Consider the following 15,206-nt stretch of genomic DNA (forward strand, 5'->3'; position numbering starts at 1 on the left):
TAATGAGAATGGATTCAGTGGAGATCACCATATGCTAGAAAACTGTGAAGTGCTTACATAATGACTGCTGGCATTTTCTTTCTCAATTCTATTCCAACAACTCTGATCTGTCACTCACTTTGACGTGATATCGCGTTTGCCGTCCTTTAAAGCTGATTTTTGGTTGAAGAGCATAGGTCTATTGGAAATCTGCAGGGAGAGTGAGAGGGAGCCAGGGATGGCAATATTACTTCATTGTTACGAAAGGATGAGCTAGCGAGTTCAGTTGATGATGCATGCGCAGGATAACGTTATGTGAGCTGTCCCTTGCGGGGTGGGTCTTGGCAGGGAGAGAGGCGGTCTCAGTGAGCGCACCACACATATGCGGCCCATTGGTTCAAGTGAGGATAGGAAACGTCCTCGCCTGAACTTCACCGGGAAAGAAACAAATAGGAGCTGCAGCATTCCAAGTGGAGCAGAAACGCGAGACGCAAGGTGTCAGGGAGACTAGTAGCCTAATATTGAGTAGGCTAACAGTAACCTACTGCGTGCAGGAAACAAAGTATCCTGTGTTTTCGATGACCCAGTGCTGAATCGAAGCTGCTGAATTATTACGATCGCTCTGTTAAATTGTGACACGTTTCTGAAATTGAAAGATCGGTGTTTTTCTGAGACAACGAGAATCCAACTCAAGGTAATTTCACAATTTTCACTCATGAGGTGTATTTCAACAGTGCCTTCTTTATACTACAGAGAATAGAAATGTAACATTGTTGCCTACAACAGAAGCCAATCAATTATGTAGGTTTAATAATATAAAATATACCAAGTAAAGAAAACTATAGCCAACTTTCGATTCAGCTTTAGAAGTAAAAATAAATGTTATATATATATATATATATATATACATACACACACACACACACACACACACACACACACACACACACACACACACACACACACACACACACACACACACACACACACACACACACACACACACACACACACACACAACTACTCCACAAATGTCATTATTAGGCATCGCCAGTGATCTATTCAGTAGATCACTTTACAGTCAACATTATGATGAATTGAGATGATCTGAATAGATTTAGTGGAACAGGTATGCAATTATGCTTAAAAGGACCTTCATTGCAATAGTTTGTTGTAACTTCCATTGCTGCTTCAATACGTTATTTCGTTCCCTTTGTATATCTGACTGGAATTTAGAATGACATCCACTAAACGGTTTAGAGAAGAACCAGTTCAGTCTTCGTTTAGGGATGTACTGTAGCTCGGTTAACAGTTCGATCTCTACAGCGAACCAATTGTAAATGAACGGAGGGAATAGCAGTTGGGCGCGGAGTATTATCAACTTGCAAACTAGGCTAGTGCTCTAATAAATGTCCTTGGTGCAATTCGATTCCTGAAAGATATAACGTCTGATCGTGAACTCAAACTGTTAAGCCATTTTGTTTTGGTGAAATAAAAAATAGACAAGGCAATCAATGCAGGTCATTGCACAGATTGTTCTAGAGATTGATACGGTGTGTTATATAACACGATGTTATTAACCTACATGTAGGCTAACACTGATTTAGTCTGATGAAGCGACTTCAGTTCTAGTTATTGCGTCAGAACAGGGATAATAAATAAAAGCTTTCTTTAGAATTGGGAGGGGAAAAACAAACCTTTTAGCCTCTTCTTTATTAAAGGAATACGAATATAGATCTTATAATTAACCCTTTAACCTTTAGACTGGCAAGAGCCCACTTTGATTATTATATTGTAAACATTTTCAAAAGAGATCGACATGTCTGTCTAGCACTTAGTACATCATGGTTCTTATTCAAGAGTCATGTGGGGTTGTTGTGCAAGTAGCTCCAGTTTAACTGGAAAGATGTAATGGGGTTACATAACATTGTGTTGTAACTGGTCTTGCATAACAACTAAATTCCCCTCTCCATTTATTCTTCCTCTTTTGAACGCTAGGTGGGGATTATTGCAACAATTTACCACCATAACATTCCACGACACTGGATTTTGAGACACTATCTGAAGAACAGAACATCTCAACACAGCAAAATCATGAGTGTGACCAGTGAGATGTTTGAAGAAGATTCTCAAGACATGAGGGAGCAGAGTAGTGGGGAGTCCAGTGCTGCACCTGGTGAGACCCTGTCCTTCACAGACGAGGCCGTGTCCATCCTGACCTCTAGCAGTCTGCTGGCCCGCTCTCTGCTCGGACGCACCTCTGCTCTGAAGCGCACCAATGACCCGCCCACCTCTGGAAACGCCCTCAGACGGAAGCGTGAGTTCATTCCCAGCGAGAAGAAGGATGACGGCTATTGGGACAAGCGCAAGAAGAACAACGAGGCGGCCAAGCGCTCCAGGGAGAAGCGCCGCGTCAACGACATGGTGGTGGAAAATCGCGTGCTGGCGCTGCTGGAGGAGAATGCACGTCTCAGGGCCGAGCTGCTGGCACTCAAGTTCCGCTTCGGCCTGGTCAAAGATCCCTCCAACACACCCATTCTGCCCCTCCCCACAGCCCCCTGTGCTCCACAGACCTTGGCTCCACACTACTATCTGCCCAGTGGACCAGGGAGCCACCCTGCTGCCCACGGGGGCCAGTTCAGCGTGCAAGGCTCCAGGGACGCTGGCAGCATGTCAGAGGACTCTGGATTCTCCACCCCAGGCAGCTCCAGTTTAGGGAGCCCCCTCTCCTTTGAGGACCGACTGAGTGATCATGGCAAACTGTCCCCACACAGAGCAGAGGAGCTGGGCTACGAGCTCCTCCACTCCCCTGCAGAGGCCCAAGTGCACCACAGTGGACACTTCCCTGGGGAGCTCTCCAGAGTGATGATGGGGAAAGTGGAGTCTGGGGAGGGCATAAAGAACTTTCCTCACAAAATGCGCTTCAAGATCCTCAGCAGTGGAGAGGACAACAGGCACAGCCCCATACAGTCAATGGGAGCAAGAGATGGTCCCCGGGAGGCAGCCAGCGGACACATCATGTTGGGTGGAGCTGAGGGGGCAGGAGTCTGGCCACATAAGCAGGAGGGAGAGGAGACCAGGAGGGGGCGACAACAGCAAGAGTCCACTCAGTATGTCCACTCAGTATGTACACCCCTACAGGGCCAGACAGAGTCTCATTACCATACAGAGAACAATGTCCTCAAGTCCCACCTCAGCTCCCTCAGTGAAGAGGTGGCCCAGCTCAAGAAGCTGTTCTCAGAGCAGCTGCTGGCTAAAGTGAACTGAGCCCAGGACTGGGTCAGTGGATGCTCGGTGAACTGTCCCATCTCAGAAGAGGAAGCTCAATCTGAGCTAGCATACTAACATAAGCACACACATATGGTGAAAATGAGATAGAGGGGAACAGAGACTCTAAACACCACAGTACCATGGCACACTGAGCTGCTACGGTGACAAACCAATGCCCTGGGCCAACTGGACTATGATCCACCCCAACTACTCAATTCCAACTATTTACCTTTATGTTTAGGAGTGTGTGTATTTTTACCCTCTAATTTTGAGTTGTCCTGATTTTCTACTCTTAAATCCTAAATGCTTATCTGCGTCTCAATTGAGAACAGTTTCTGTAACAGCGGGCCATCATCACCTTATTAAAGCACAAAGCTACATGTGTTTTTTCACTTGTGGCCATCTGCCCCATACACTGTGAGACCCTCAAAAACACTCTGACACCAGAGGACACTGCCTCACCTCTCCAGAGGATGCTGTATTATTGACTGTCATCTCCACTCTGCACGTACAACAATGCTGCTTCTCAAGGTCTCACAGCCACAGAAAAGCAATGTCAGTGATTGAGACATTGAGGTGAACTGGTGCTGAACTAATGGACACTGTAATTCAACTGGAGCTTCAACAAACTCATTATTAGGGCTGTGGCATTGGCACTAATTGGTTTTGAATATGCATGAGGAAAGAACACCACATTCTTTTAAACTGTAAACACAACCATAGAAAGGGCACTGAGGACAGATAACCTGAAAGGTGACGGTCTCCAGAATGGGGACTTTGACGGCCCCCCCCCCCGAATGGGGACTTTGAACTATTGTCATCTCTTTCATGTATTGCAACACAATGGACTTTGGATGATTACAATTGGAAATCAACTAATACTCTATCATTCCATTGCACAGTCAACAGCATAGCTGTGAGGACAGACACACACCATGTCAATCATTGAAATGTGATATGCTTCATGTAGGACAACACACTGTGTCTGGCAACTAGTGAAAGTGTTTTCATGTCTCAGTCGAATACTTTTTGTTAGCCTTGTCCAAAGAATACATGGTCTGTGTAATTACTAGACATGCACTGTAAACTGTATCTAGGTGATGAAAACATTTGTTGTTCTGTGAATATCTGTATGAAAATACATTTTTTTGTACTTGTGAATAAATCTTTGAAATGAAATATTTGTGTCTCATTTTGATTATACACTTTCTAATCATCTGAAAGTCAAGCAGCCACAGAACAGTATCAGGGATGGCAACATACAGTATCAGGGATGGCAACATACAGTATCAGGGATGGCAACATACAGTATCAGGGATGGACAACATACAGTATCAGGGATGGCAACATACAGTATCAGGGATGGCAACATACAGTATCAGGGATGGCAACATACAGTATCAGGGATGGCAACATACAGTATCAGGGATGGCAACATACAGTATCAGGGATGGCAACATACAGTATCAGGGATGGACAACATACAGTATCAGGGATGGCAACATACAGTATCAGGGATGGCAACATACAGTATCAGGGATGGACAACATACAGTATCAGGGATGGCAACATACAGTATCAGGGATGGCAACATACAGTATCAGGGATGGCAACATACAGTATCAGGGATGGACAACATACAGTATCAGGGATGGCAACATACAGTATCAGGGATGGACAACATACAGTATCAGGGATGGACAACATACAGTATCAGGGATGGACAACATACAGTATCAGGGATGGCAACATACAGTATCAGGGATGGACAACATACAGTATCAGGGATGGCAACATACAGTATCAGGGATGGCAACATACAGTATCAGGGATGGACAACATACAGTATCAGGGATGGCAACATACAGTATCAGGGATGGCAACATACAGTATCAGGGATGGACAACATACAGTATCAGGGATGGCAACATACAGTATCAGGGATGGCAACATACAGTATCAGGGATGGACAACATACAGTATCAGGGATGGCAACATACAGTATCAGGGATGGCAACATACAGTATCAGGGATGGCAACATACAGTATCAGGGATGGCAACATACAGTATCAGGGATGGCAACATACAGTATCAGGGATGGCAACATACAGTATCAGGGATGGCAACATACAGTATCAGGGATGGCAACATACAGTATCAGGGATGGCAACATACAGTATCAGGGATGGCAACATACAGTATCAGGGATGGCAACATACAGTATCAGGGATGGCAACATACAGTATCAGGGATGGCAACATACAGTATCAGGGATGGCAACATACAGTATCAGGGATGGCAACATACAGTATCAGGGATGGCAACATACAGTATCAGGGATGGCAACATACAGTATCAGGGATGGCAACATACAGTATCAGGGATGGCAACATACAGTATCAGGGATGGCAACATACAGTATCAGGGATGGCAACATACAGTATCAGGGATGGCAACATACAGTATCAGGGATGGCAACATACAGTATCAGGGATGGCAACATACAGTATCAGGGATGGCAACATACAGTATCAGGGATGGACAACATACAGTATCAGGGATGGACAACATACAGTATCAGGGATGGACAACATACAGTATCAGGGATGGACAACATACAGTATCAGGGATGGACAACATACAGTATCAGGGATGGACAACATACAGTATCAGGGATGGACAACATACAGTATCAGGGATGGACAACATACAGTATCAGGGATGGCAACATACAGTATCAGGGATGGCAACATACAGTATCAGGGATGGCAACATACAGTATCAGGGATGGCAACATACAGTATCAGGGATGGACAACATACAGTATCAGGGATGGCAACATACAGTATCAGGGATGGCAACATACAGTATCAGGGATGGCAACATACAGTATCAGGGATGGCAACATACAGTATCAGGGATGGACAACATACAGTATCAGGGATGGACAACATACAGTATCAGGGATGGCAACATACAGTATCAGGGATGGACAACATACAGTATCAGGGATGGCAACATACAGTATCAGGGATGGACAACATACAGTATCAGGGATGGCAACATACAGTATCAGGATGGCAACATACAGTATCAGGGATGACAACATACAGTATCAGGGATTGCAACATACAGTATCAGGGATGGACAACATACAGTATCAGGGATGGACAACATACAGTATCAGGGATGGCAACATACAGTATCAGGGATGGCAACATACAGTATCAGGGATGGACAACATACAGTATCAGGGATGGACAACATACAGTATCAGGGATGGCAACATACAGTATCAGGGATGGCAACATACAGTATCAGGGATGGCAACATACAGTATCAGGGATGGACAACATACAGTATCAGGGATGGCAACATACAGTATCAGGGATGGACAACATACAGTATCAGGGATGGACAACATACAGTATCAGGGATGGCAACATACAGTATCAGGGATGGCAACATACAGTATCAGGGATGGCAACATACAGTATCAGGGATGGCAACATACAGTATCAGGGATGGCAACATACAGTATCAGGGATGGACAACATACAGTATCAGGGATGGACAACATACAGTATCAGGGATGGACAACATACAGTATCAGGGATGGCAACATACAGTATCAGGGATGGACAACATACAGTATCAGGGATGGACAACATACAGTATCAGGGATGGCAACATACAGTATCAGGGATGGCAACATACAGTATCAGGGATGGCAACATACAGTATCAGGGATGGACAACATACAGTATCAGGGATGGCAACATACATTATCAGGGATGGACAACATACAGTATCAGGGATGGACAACATACAGTATCAGGGATGGACAACATACAGTATCAGGGATGGACAACATACAGTATCAGGGATGGACAACATACAGTATCAGGGATGGACAACATACAGTATCAGGGATGGCAACATACAGTATCAGGGATGGACAACATACAGTATCAGGGATGGACAACATACAGTATCAGGGATGGACAACATACAGTATCAGGGATGGACAACATACAGTATCAGGGATGGCAACATACAGTATCAGGGATGGCAACATACAGTATCAGGGATGGCAACATACAGTATCAGGGATGGCAACATACATTATCAGGGATGGACAACATACAGTATCAGGGATGGACAACATACAGTATCAGGGATGGACAACATACAGTATCAGGGATGGACAACATACAGTATCAGGGATGGACAACATACAGTATCAGGGATGGACAACATACAGTATCAGGGATGGACAACATACAGTATCAGGGATGGACAACATACAGTATCAGGGATGGCAACATACAGTATCAGGGATGGCAACATACAGTATCAGGGATGGCAACATACAGTATCAGGGATGGCAACATACAGTATCAGGGATGGACAACATACAGTATCAGGGATGGCAACATACAGTATCAGGGATGGCAACATACAGTATCAGGGATGACAACATACAGTATCAGGGATGGCAACATACAGTATCAGGGATGGACAACATACAGTATCAGGGATGGACAACATACAGTATCAGGGATGGCAACATACAGTATCAGGGATGGACAACATACAGTATCAGGGATGGCAACATACAGTATCAGGGATGGACAACATACAGTATCAGGGATGGCAACATACAGTATCAAGGATGGCAACATACAGTATCAGGGATGACAACATACAGTATCAGGGATTGCAACATACAGTATCAGGGATGGACAACATACAGTATCAGGGATGGACAACATACAGTATCAGGGATGGCAACATACAGTATCAGGGATGGCAACATACAGTATCAGGGATGGACAACATACAGTATCAGGGATGGACAACATACAGTATCAGGGATGGCAACATACAGTATCAGGGATGGCAACATACAGTATCAGGGATGGCAACATACAGTATCAGGGATGGACAACATACAGTATCAGGGATGGCAACATACAGTATCAGGGATGGACAACATACAGTATCAGGGATGGACAACATACAGTATCAGGGATGGCAACATACAGTATCAGGGATGGCAACATACAGTATCAGGGATGGCAACATACAGTATCAGGGATGGCAACATACAGTATCAGGGATGGCAACATACAGTATCAGGGATGGACAACATACAGTATCAGGGATGGACAACATACAGTATCAGGGATGGACAACATACAGTATCAGGGATGGCAACATACAGTATCAGGGATGGACAACATACAGTATCAGGGATGGACAACATACAGTATCAGGGATGGCAACATACAGTATCAGGGATGGCAACATACAGTATCAGGGATGGACAAGATACAGTATCAGGGATGGCAACATACTGTATCAGGGATGGACAACATACAGTATCAGGGATGGACAACATACAGTATCAGGGATGGCAACATACAGTATCAGGGATGGACAAGATACAGTATCAGGGATGGCAACATACTGTATCAGGGATGGACAACATACAGTATCAGGGATGGCAACATACAGTATCAGGGATGGCAACATACAGTATCAGGGATGACAACATACATTATCAGGGATTGCAACATACAGTATCAGGGATGGACAACATACAGTATCAGGGATGGACAACATACAGTATCAGGGATGGCAACATACAGTATCAGGGATGGCAACATACAGTATCAGGGATGGACAACATACAGTATCAGGGATGGACAACATACAGTATCAGGGATGGCAACATACAGTATCAGGGATGGCAACATACAGTATCAGGGATGGCAACATACAGTATCAGGGATGGACAACATACAGTATCAGGGATGGCAACATACAGTATCAGGGATGGCAACATACAGTATCAGGGATGGCAACATACAGTATCAGGGATGGACAACATACAGTATCAAGGATGGCAACATACAGTATCAGGGATGGACAACATACAGTATCAGGGATGGCAACATACAGTATCAGGGATGGACAACATACAGTATCAGGGATGGCAACATACAGTATCAGGGATGGACAACATACAGTATCAGGGATGGACAACATACAGTATCAGGGATGGACAACATACAGTATCAGGGATGGCAACATACAGTATCAGGGATGGCAACATACAGTATCAGGGATGGCAACATACAGTATCAGGGATGGACAACATACAGTATCAGGGATGGACAACATACAGTATCAGGGATGGACAACATACAGTATCAGGGATGGACAACATACAGTATCAGGGATGGACAACATACAGTATCAGGGATGGCAACATACAGTATCAGGGATGGCAACATACAGTATCAGGGATGGCAACATACAGTATCAGGGATGGCAACATACAGTATCAGGGATGGCAACATACAGTATCAGGGATGGCAACATACAGTATCAGGGATGGACAACATACAGTATCAGGGATGGCAACATACAGTATCAGGGATGGCAACATACAGTATCAGGGATGGCAACATACAGTATCAGGGATGGACAACATACAGTATCAGGGATGGACAACATACAGTATCAGGGATGGACAACATACAGTATCAGGGATGGACAACATACAGTATCAGGGATGGACAACATACAGTATCAGGGATGGCAACATACAGTATCAGGGATGGACAACATACAGTATCAGGGATGGACAACATACAGTATCAGGGATGGACAACATACAGTATCAGGGATGGACAACATACAGTATCAGGGATGGACAACATACAGTATCAGGGATGGACAACATACAGTATCAGGGATGGACAACATACAGTATCAGGGATGGACAACATACAGTATCAGGGATGGCAACATACAGTATCAGGGATGGACAACATACAGTATCAGGGATGGACAACATACAGTATCAGGGATGGACAACATACAGTATCAGGGATGGACAACATACAGTATCAGGGATGGACAACATACAGTATCAGGGATGGACAACATACAGTATCAGGGATGGACAACATACAGTATCAGGGATGGCAACATACAGTATCAGGGATGGCAACATACAGTATCAGGGATGGCAACATACAGTATCAGGGATGGCAACATACAGTATCAGGGATGGCAACATACAGTATCAGGGATGGCAACATACAGTATCAGGGATGGCAACATACAGTATCAGGGATGGCAACATACAGTATCAGGGATGGCAACATACAGTATCAGGGATGGCAACATACAGTATCAGGGATGGCAACATACATTATCAGGGATGGACAACATACAGTATCAGGGATGGACAACATACAGTATCAGGGATGGACAACATACAGTATCAGGGATGGACAACATACAGTATCAGGGATGGACAACATACAGTATCAGGGATGGACAACATACAGTATCAGGGATGGACAACATACAGTATCAGGGATGGCAACATACAGTATCAGGGATGGCAACATACAGTATCAGGGATGGCAACATACAGTATCAGGGATGGCAACATACAGTATCAGGGATGGACAACATACAGTATCAGGGATGGACAACATACAGTATCAGGGATGGCAACATACAGTATCAGGGATGGCAACATACAGTATCAGGGATGGCAACATACAGTATCAGGGATGGACAACATACAGTATCAGGGATGGCAACATACATTATCAGGGATGGACAACATACAGTATCAGGGATGGACAACATACAGTATCAGGGATGGACAACATACAGTATCAGGGATGGACAACATACAGTATCAGGGATGGACAACATACAGTATCAGGGATGGACAACATACAGTATCAGGGATGGACAACATACAGTATCAGGGATGGACAACATACAGTATCAGGGATGGACAACATACAGTATCAGGGATGGCAACATACAGTATCAGGGATGGCAACATACAGTATCATGGATGGCAACATACAGTATCAGGGATGGCAACATACAGTATCAGGGATGGCAACATACAGTATCAGGGATGGCAACATACAGTATCAGGGATGGCAACATACAGTATCAGGGATGGACAACATACAGTATCAGGGATGGACAACATACAGTATCAGGGATGGACAACATACAGTATCAGGGATGGACAACATACAGTATCAGGGATGGACAACATACAGTATCAGGGATGGACAACATACAGTATCAGGGATGGACAACATACAGTATCAGGGATGGACAACATACAGTATCAGGGATGGACAACATACAGTATCAGGGATGGACAACATACAGTATCAGGGATGGACAACATACAGTATCAGGGATGGACAACATACAGTATCAGGGATGGACAACATACAGTATCAGGGATGGCAACATACAGTATCAGGGATGGCAACATACAGTATCAGGGATGGCAACATACAGTATCAGGGATGGCAACATACAGTATCAGGGATGGCAACATACAGTATCAGGGATGGCAACATACAGTATCAGGGATGGCAACATACAGTATCAGGGATGGCAACATACAGTATCAGGGATGGCAACATACAGTATCAGGGATGGCAACATACATTATCAGGGATGGACAACATACAGTATCAGGGATGGACAACATACAGTATCAGGGATGGACAACATACAGTATCAGGGATGGACAACATACAGTATCAGGGATGGACAACATACAGTATCAGGGATGGACAACATACAGTATCAGGGATGGACAACATACAGTATCAGGGATGGCAACATACAGTATCAGGGATGGCAACATACAGTATCAGGGATGGCAACATACAGTATCAGGGATGGACAACATACAGTATCAGGGATGGACAACATACAGTATCAGGGATGGCAACATACAGTATCAGGGATGGCAACATACAGTATCAGGGATGGCAACATACAGTATCAGGGATGGCAACATACAGTATCAGGGATGGCAACATACAGTATCAGGGATGGACAACATACAGTATCAGGGATGGCAACATACATTATCAGGGATGGACAACATACAGTATCAGGGATGGACAACATACAGTATCAGGGATGGACAACATACAGTATCAGGGATGGACAACATACAGTATCAGGGATGGACAACATACAGTATCAGGGATGGACAACATACAGTATCAGGGATGGACAACATACAGTATCAGGGATGGCAACATACAGTATCAGGGATGGCAACATACAGTATCAGGGATGGCAACATACAGTATCAGGGATGGCAACATACAGTATCAGGGATGGACAACATACAGTATCAGGGATGGCAACATACAGTATCAGGGATGGCAACATACAGTATCAGGGATGACAACATACAGTATCAGGGATGGCAACATACAGTATCAGGGATGGACAACATACAGTATCAGGGATGGACAACATACAGTATCAGGGATGGCAACATACAGTATCAGGGATGGACAACATACAGTATCAGGGATGGCAACATACTGTATCAGGGATGGACAACATACAGTATCAGGGATGGCAACATACAGTATCAGGGATGGCAACATACAGTATCAGGGATGACAACATACATTATCAGGGATTGCAACATACAGTATCAGGGATGGACAACATACAGTATCAGGGATGGACAACATACAGTATCAGGGATGGCAACATACAGTATCAGGGATGGCAACATACAGTATCAGGGATGGACAACATACAGTATCAGGGATGGACAACATACAGTATCAGGGATGGCAACATACAGTATCAGGGATGGCAACATACAGTATCAGGGATGGCAACATACAGTATCAGGGATGGACAACATACAGTATCAGGGATGGCAACATACAGTATCAGGGATGGCAACATACAGTATCAGGGATGGCAACATACAGTATCAGGGATGGACAACATACAGTATCAAGGATGGCAACATACAGTATCAGGGATGGACAACATACAGTATCAGGGATGGCAACATACAGTATCAGGGATGGACAACATACAGTATCAGGGATGGCAACATACAGTATCAGGGATGGACAACATACAGTATCAGGGATGGACAACATACAGTATCAGGGATGGACAACATACAGTATCAGGGATGGCAACATACAGTATCAGGGATGGCAACATACAGTATCAGGGATGGCAACATACAGTATCAGGGATGGACAACATACAGTATCAGGGATGGACAACATACAGTATCAGGGATGGACAACATACAGTATCAGGGATGGACAACATACAGTATCAGGGATGGACAACATACAGTATCAGGGATGGCAACATACAGTATCAGGGATGGCAACATACAGTATCAGGGATGGCAACATACAGTATCAGGGATGGCAACATACAGTATCAGGGATGGCAACATACAGTATCAGGGATGGACAACATACAGTATCAGGGATGGCAACATACAGTATCAGGGATGGCAACATACAGTATCAGGGATGGCAACATACATTATCAGGGATGGACAACATACAGTATCAGGGATGGACAACATACAGTATCAGGGATGGACAACATACAGTATATGGGATGGACAACATACAGTATCAGGGATGGACAACATACAGTATCAGGGATGGACAACATACAGTATCAGGGATGGCAACATACAGTATCAGGGATGGACAACATACAGTATCAGGGATGGACAACATACAGTATCAGGGATGGACAACATACAGTATCAGGGATGGACAACATACAGTATCAGGGATGGACAACATACAGTATCAGGGATGGACAACATACAGTATCAGGGATGGACAACATACAGTATCAGGGATGGCAACATACAGTATCAGGGATGGACAACATACAGTATCAGGGATGGACAACATACAGTATCAGGGATGGACAACATACAGTATCAGGGATGGACAACATACAGTATCAGGGATGGACAACATACAGTATCAGGGATGGACAACATACAGTATCAGGGATGGACAACATACAGTATCAGGGATGGCAACATACAGTATCAGGGATGGCAACATACAGTATCAGGGATGGCAACATACAGTATCAGGGATGGCAACATACAGTATCAGGGATGGCAACATACAGTATCAGGGATGGCAACATACAGTATCAGGGATGGCAACATACAGTATCAGGGATGGCAACATACAGTATCAGGGATGGCAACATACAGTATCAGGGATGGCAACATACAGTATCAGGGATGGCAACATACATTATCAGGGATGGACAACATACAGTATCAGGGATGGACAACATACAGTATCAGGGATGGACAACATACAGTATCAGGGATGGACAACATACAGTATCAGGGATGGACAACATACAGTATCAGGGATGGACAACATAGAGTATCAGGGATGGACAACATACAGTATCAGGGATGGCAACATACAGTATCAGGGATGGCAACATACAGTATCAGGGATGGCAACATACAGTATCAGGGATGGCAACATACAGTATCAGGGATGGACAACATACAGTATCAGGGATGGACAACATACAGTATCAGGGATGGCAACATACAGTATCAGGGATGGCAACATACAGTATCAGGGATGGCAACATACAGTATCAGGGATGGACAACATACAGTATCAGGGATGGCAACATACATTATCAGGGATGGACAACATACAGTATCAGGGATGGACAACATACAGTATCAGGGATGGACAACATACAGTATCAGGGATGGACAACATACAGTATCAGGGATGGACAACATACAGTATCAGGGATGGACAACATACAGTATCAGGGATGGACAACATACAGTATCAGGGATGGACAACATACAGTATCAGGGATGGACAACATACAGTATCAGGGATAGCAACATACAGTATCAGGGATGGCAACATACAGTATCATGGATGGCAACATACAGTATCAGGGATGGCAACATACAGTATCAGGGATGGCAACATACAGTATCAGGGATAGCAACATACAGTATCAGGGATGGCAACATACATTATCAGGGATGGACAACATACAGTATCAGGGATGGACAACA

The 15,206-nt window shown here is 44.5% G+C and overlaps 1 protein-coding gene across 1 annotated transcript; it reads left to right on the forward strand.

Moving 5' to 3' along the window:
- The first annotated feature begins 269 nt into the window (after window positions 1-269).
- LOC124016258 lies at window positions 270-4,428 on the forward strand. Its single transcript, XM_046331808.1, has 2 exons — window positions 270-673; window positions 1,978-4,428. Exon 2 carries the CDS (start codon window positions 2,074-2,076, stop codon window positions 3,244-3,246), a length of 1,173 nt encoding a protein of 390 aa, XP_046187764.1. The 5' UTR covers window positions 270-673; window positions 1,978-2,073; the 3' UTR covers window positions 3,247-4,428.
- The last annotated feature ends 10,778 nt before the right edge of the window (window positions 4,429-15,206 follow it).

Source organism: Oncorhynchus gorbuscha, linkage group LG26 (assembly GCF_021184085.1).
Source record: "Oncorhynchus gorbuscha isolate QuinsamMale2020 ecotype Even-year linkage group LG26, OgorEven_v1.0, whole genome shotgun sequence".
Lineage (NCBI taxonomy): Eukaryota > Metazoa > Chordata > Actinopteri > Salmoniformes > Salmonidae > Oncorhynchus > Oncorhynchus gorbuscha.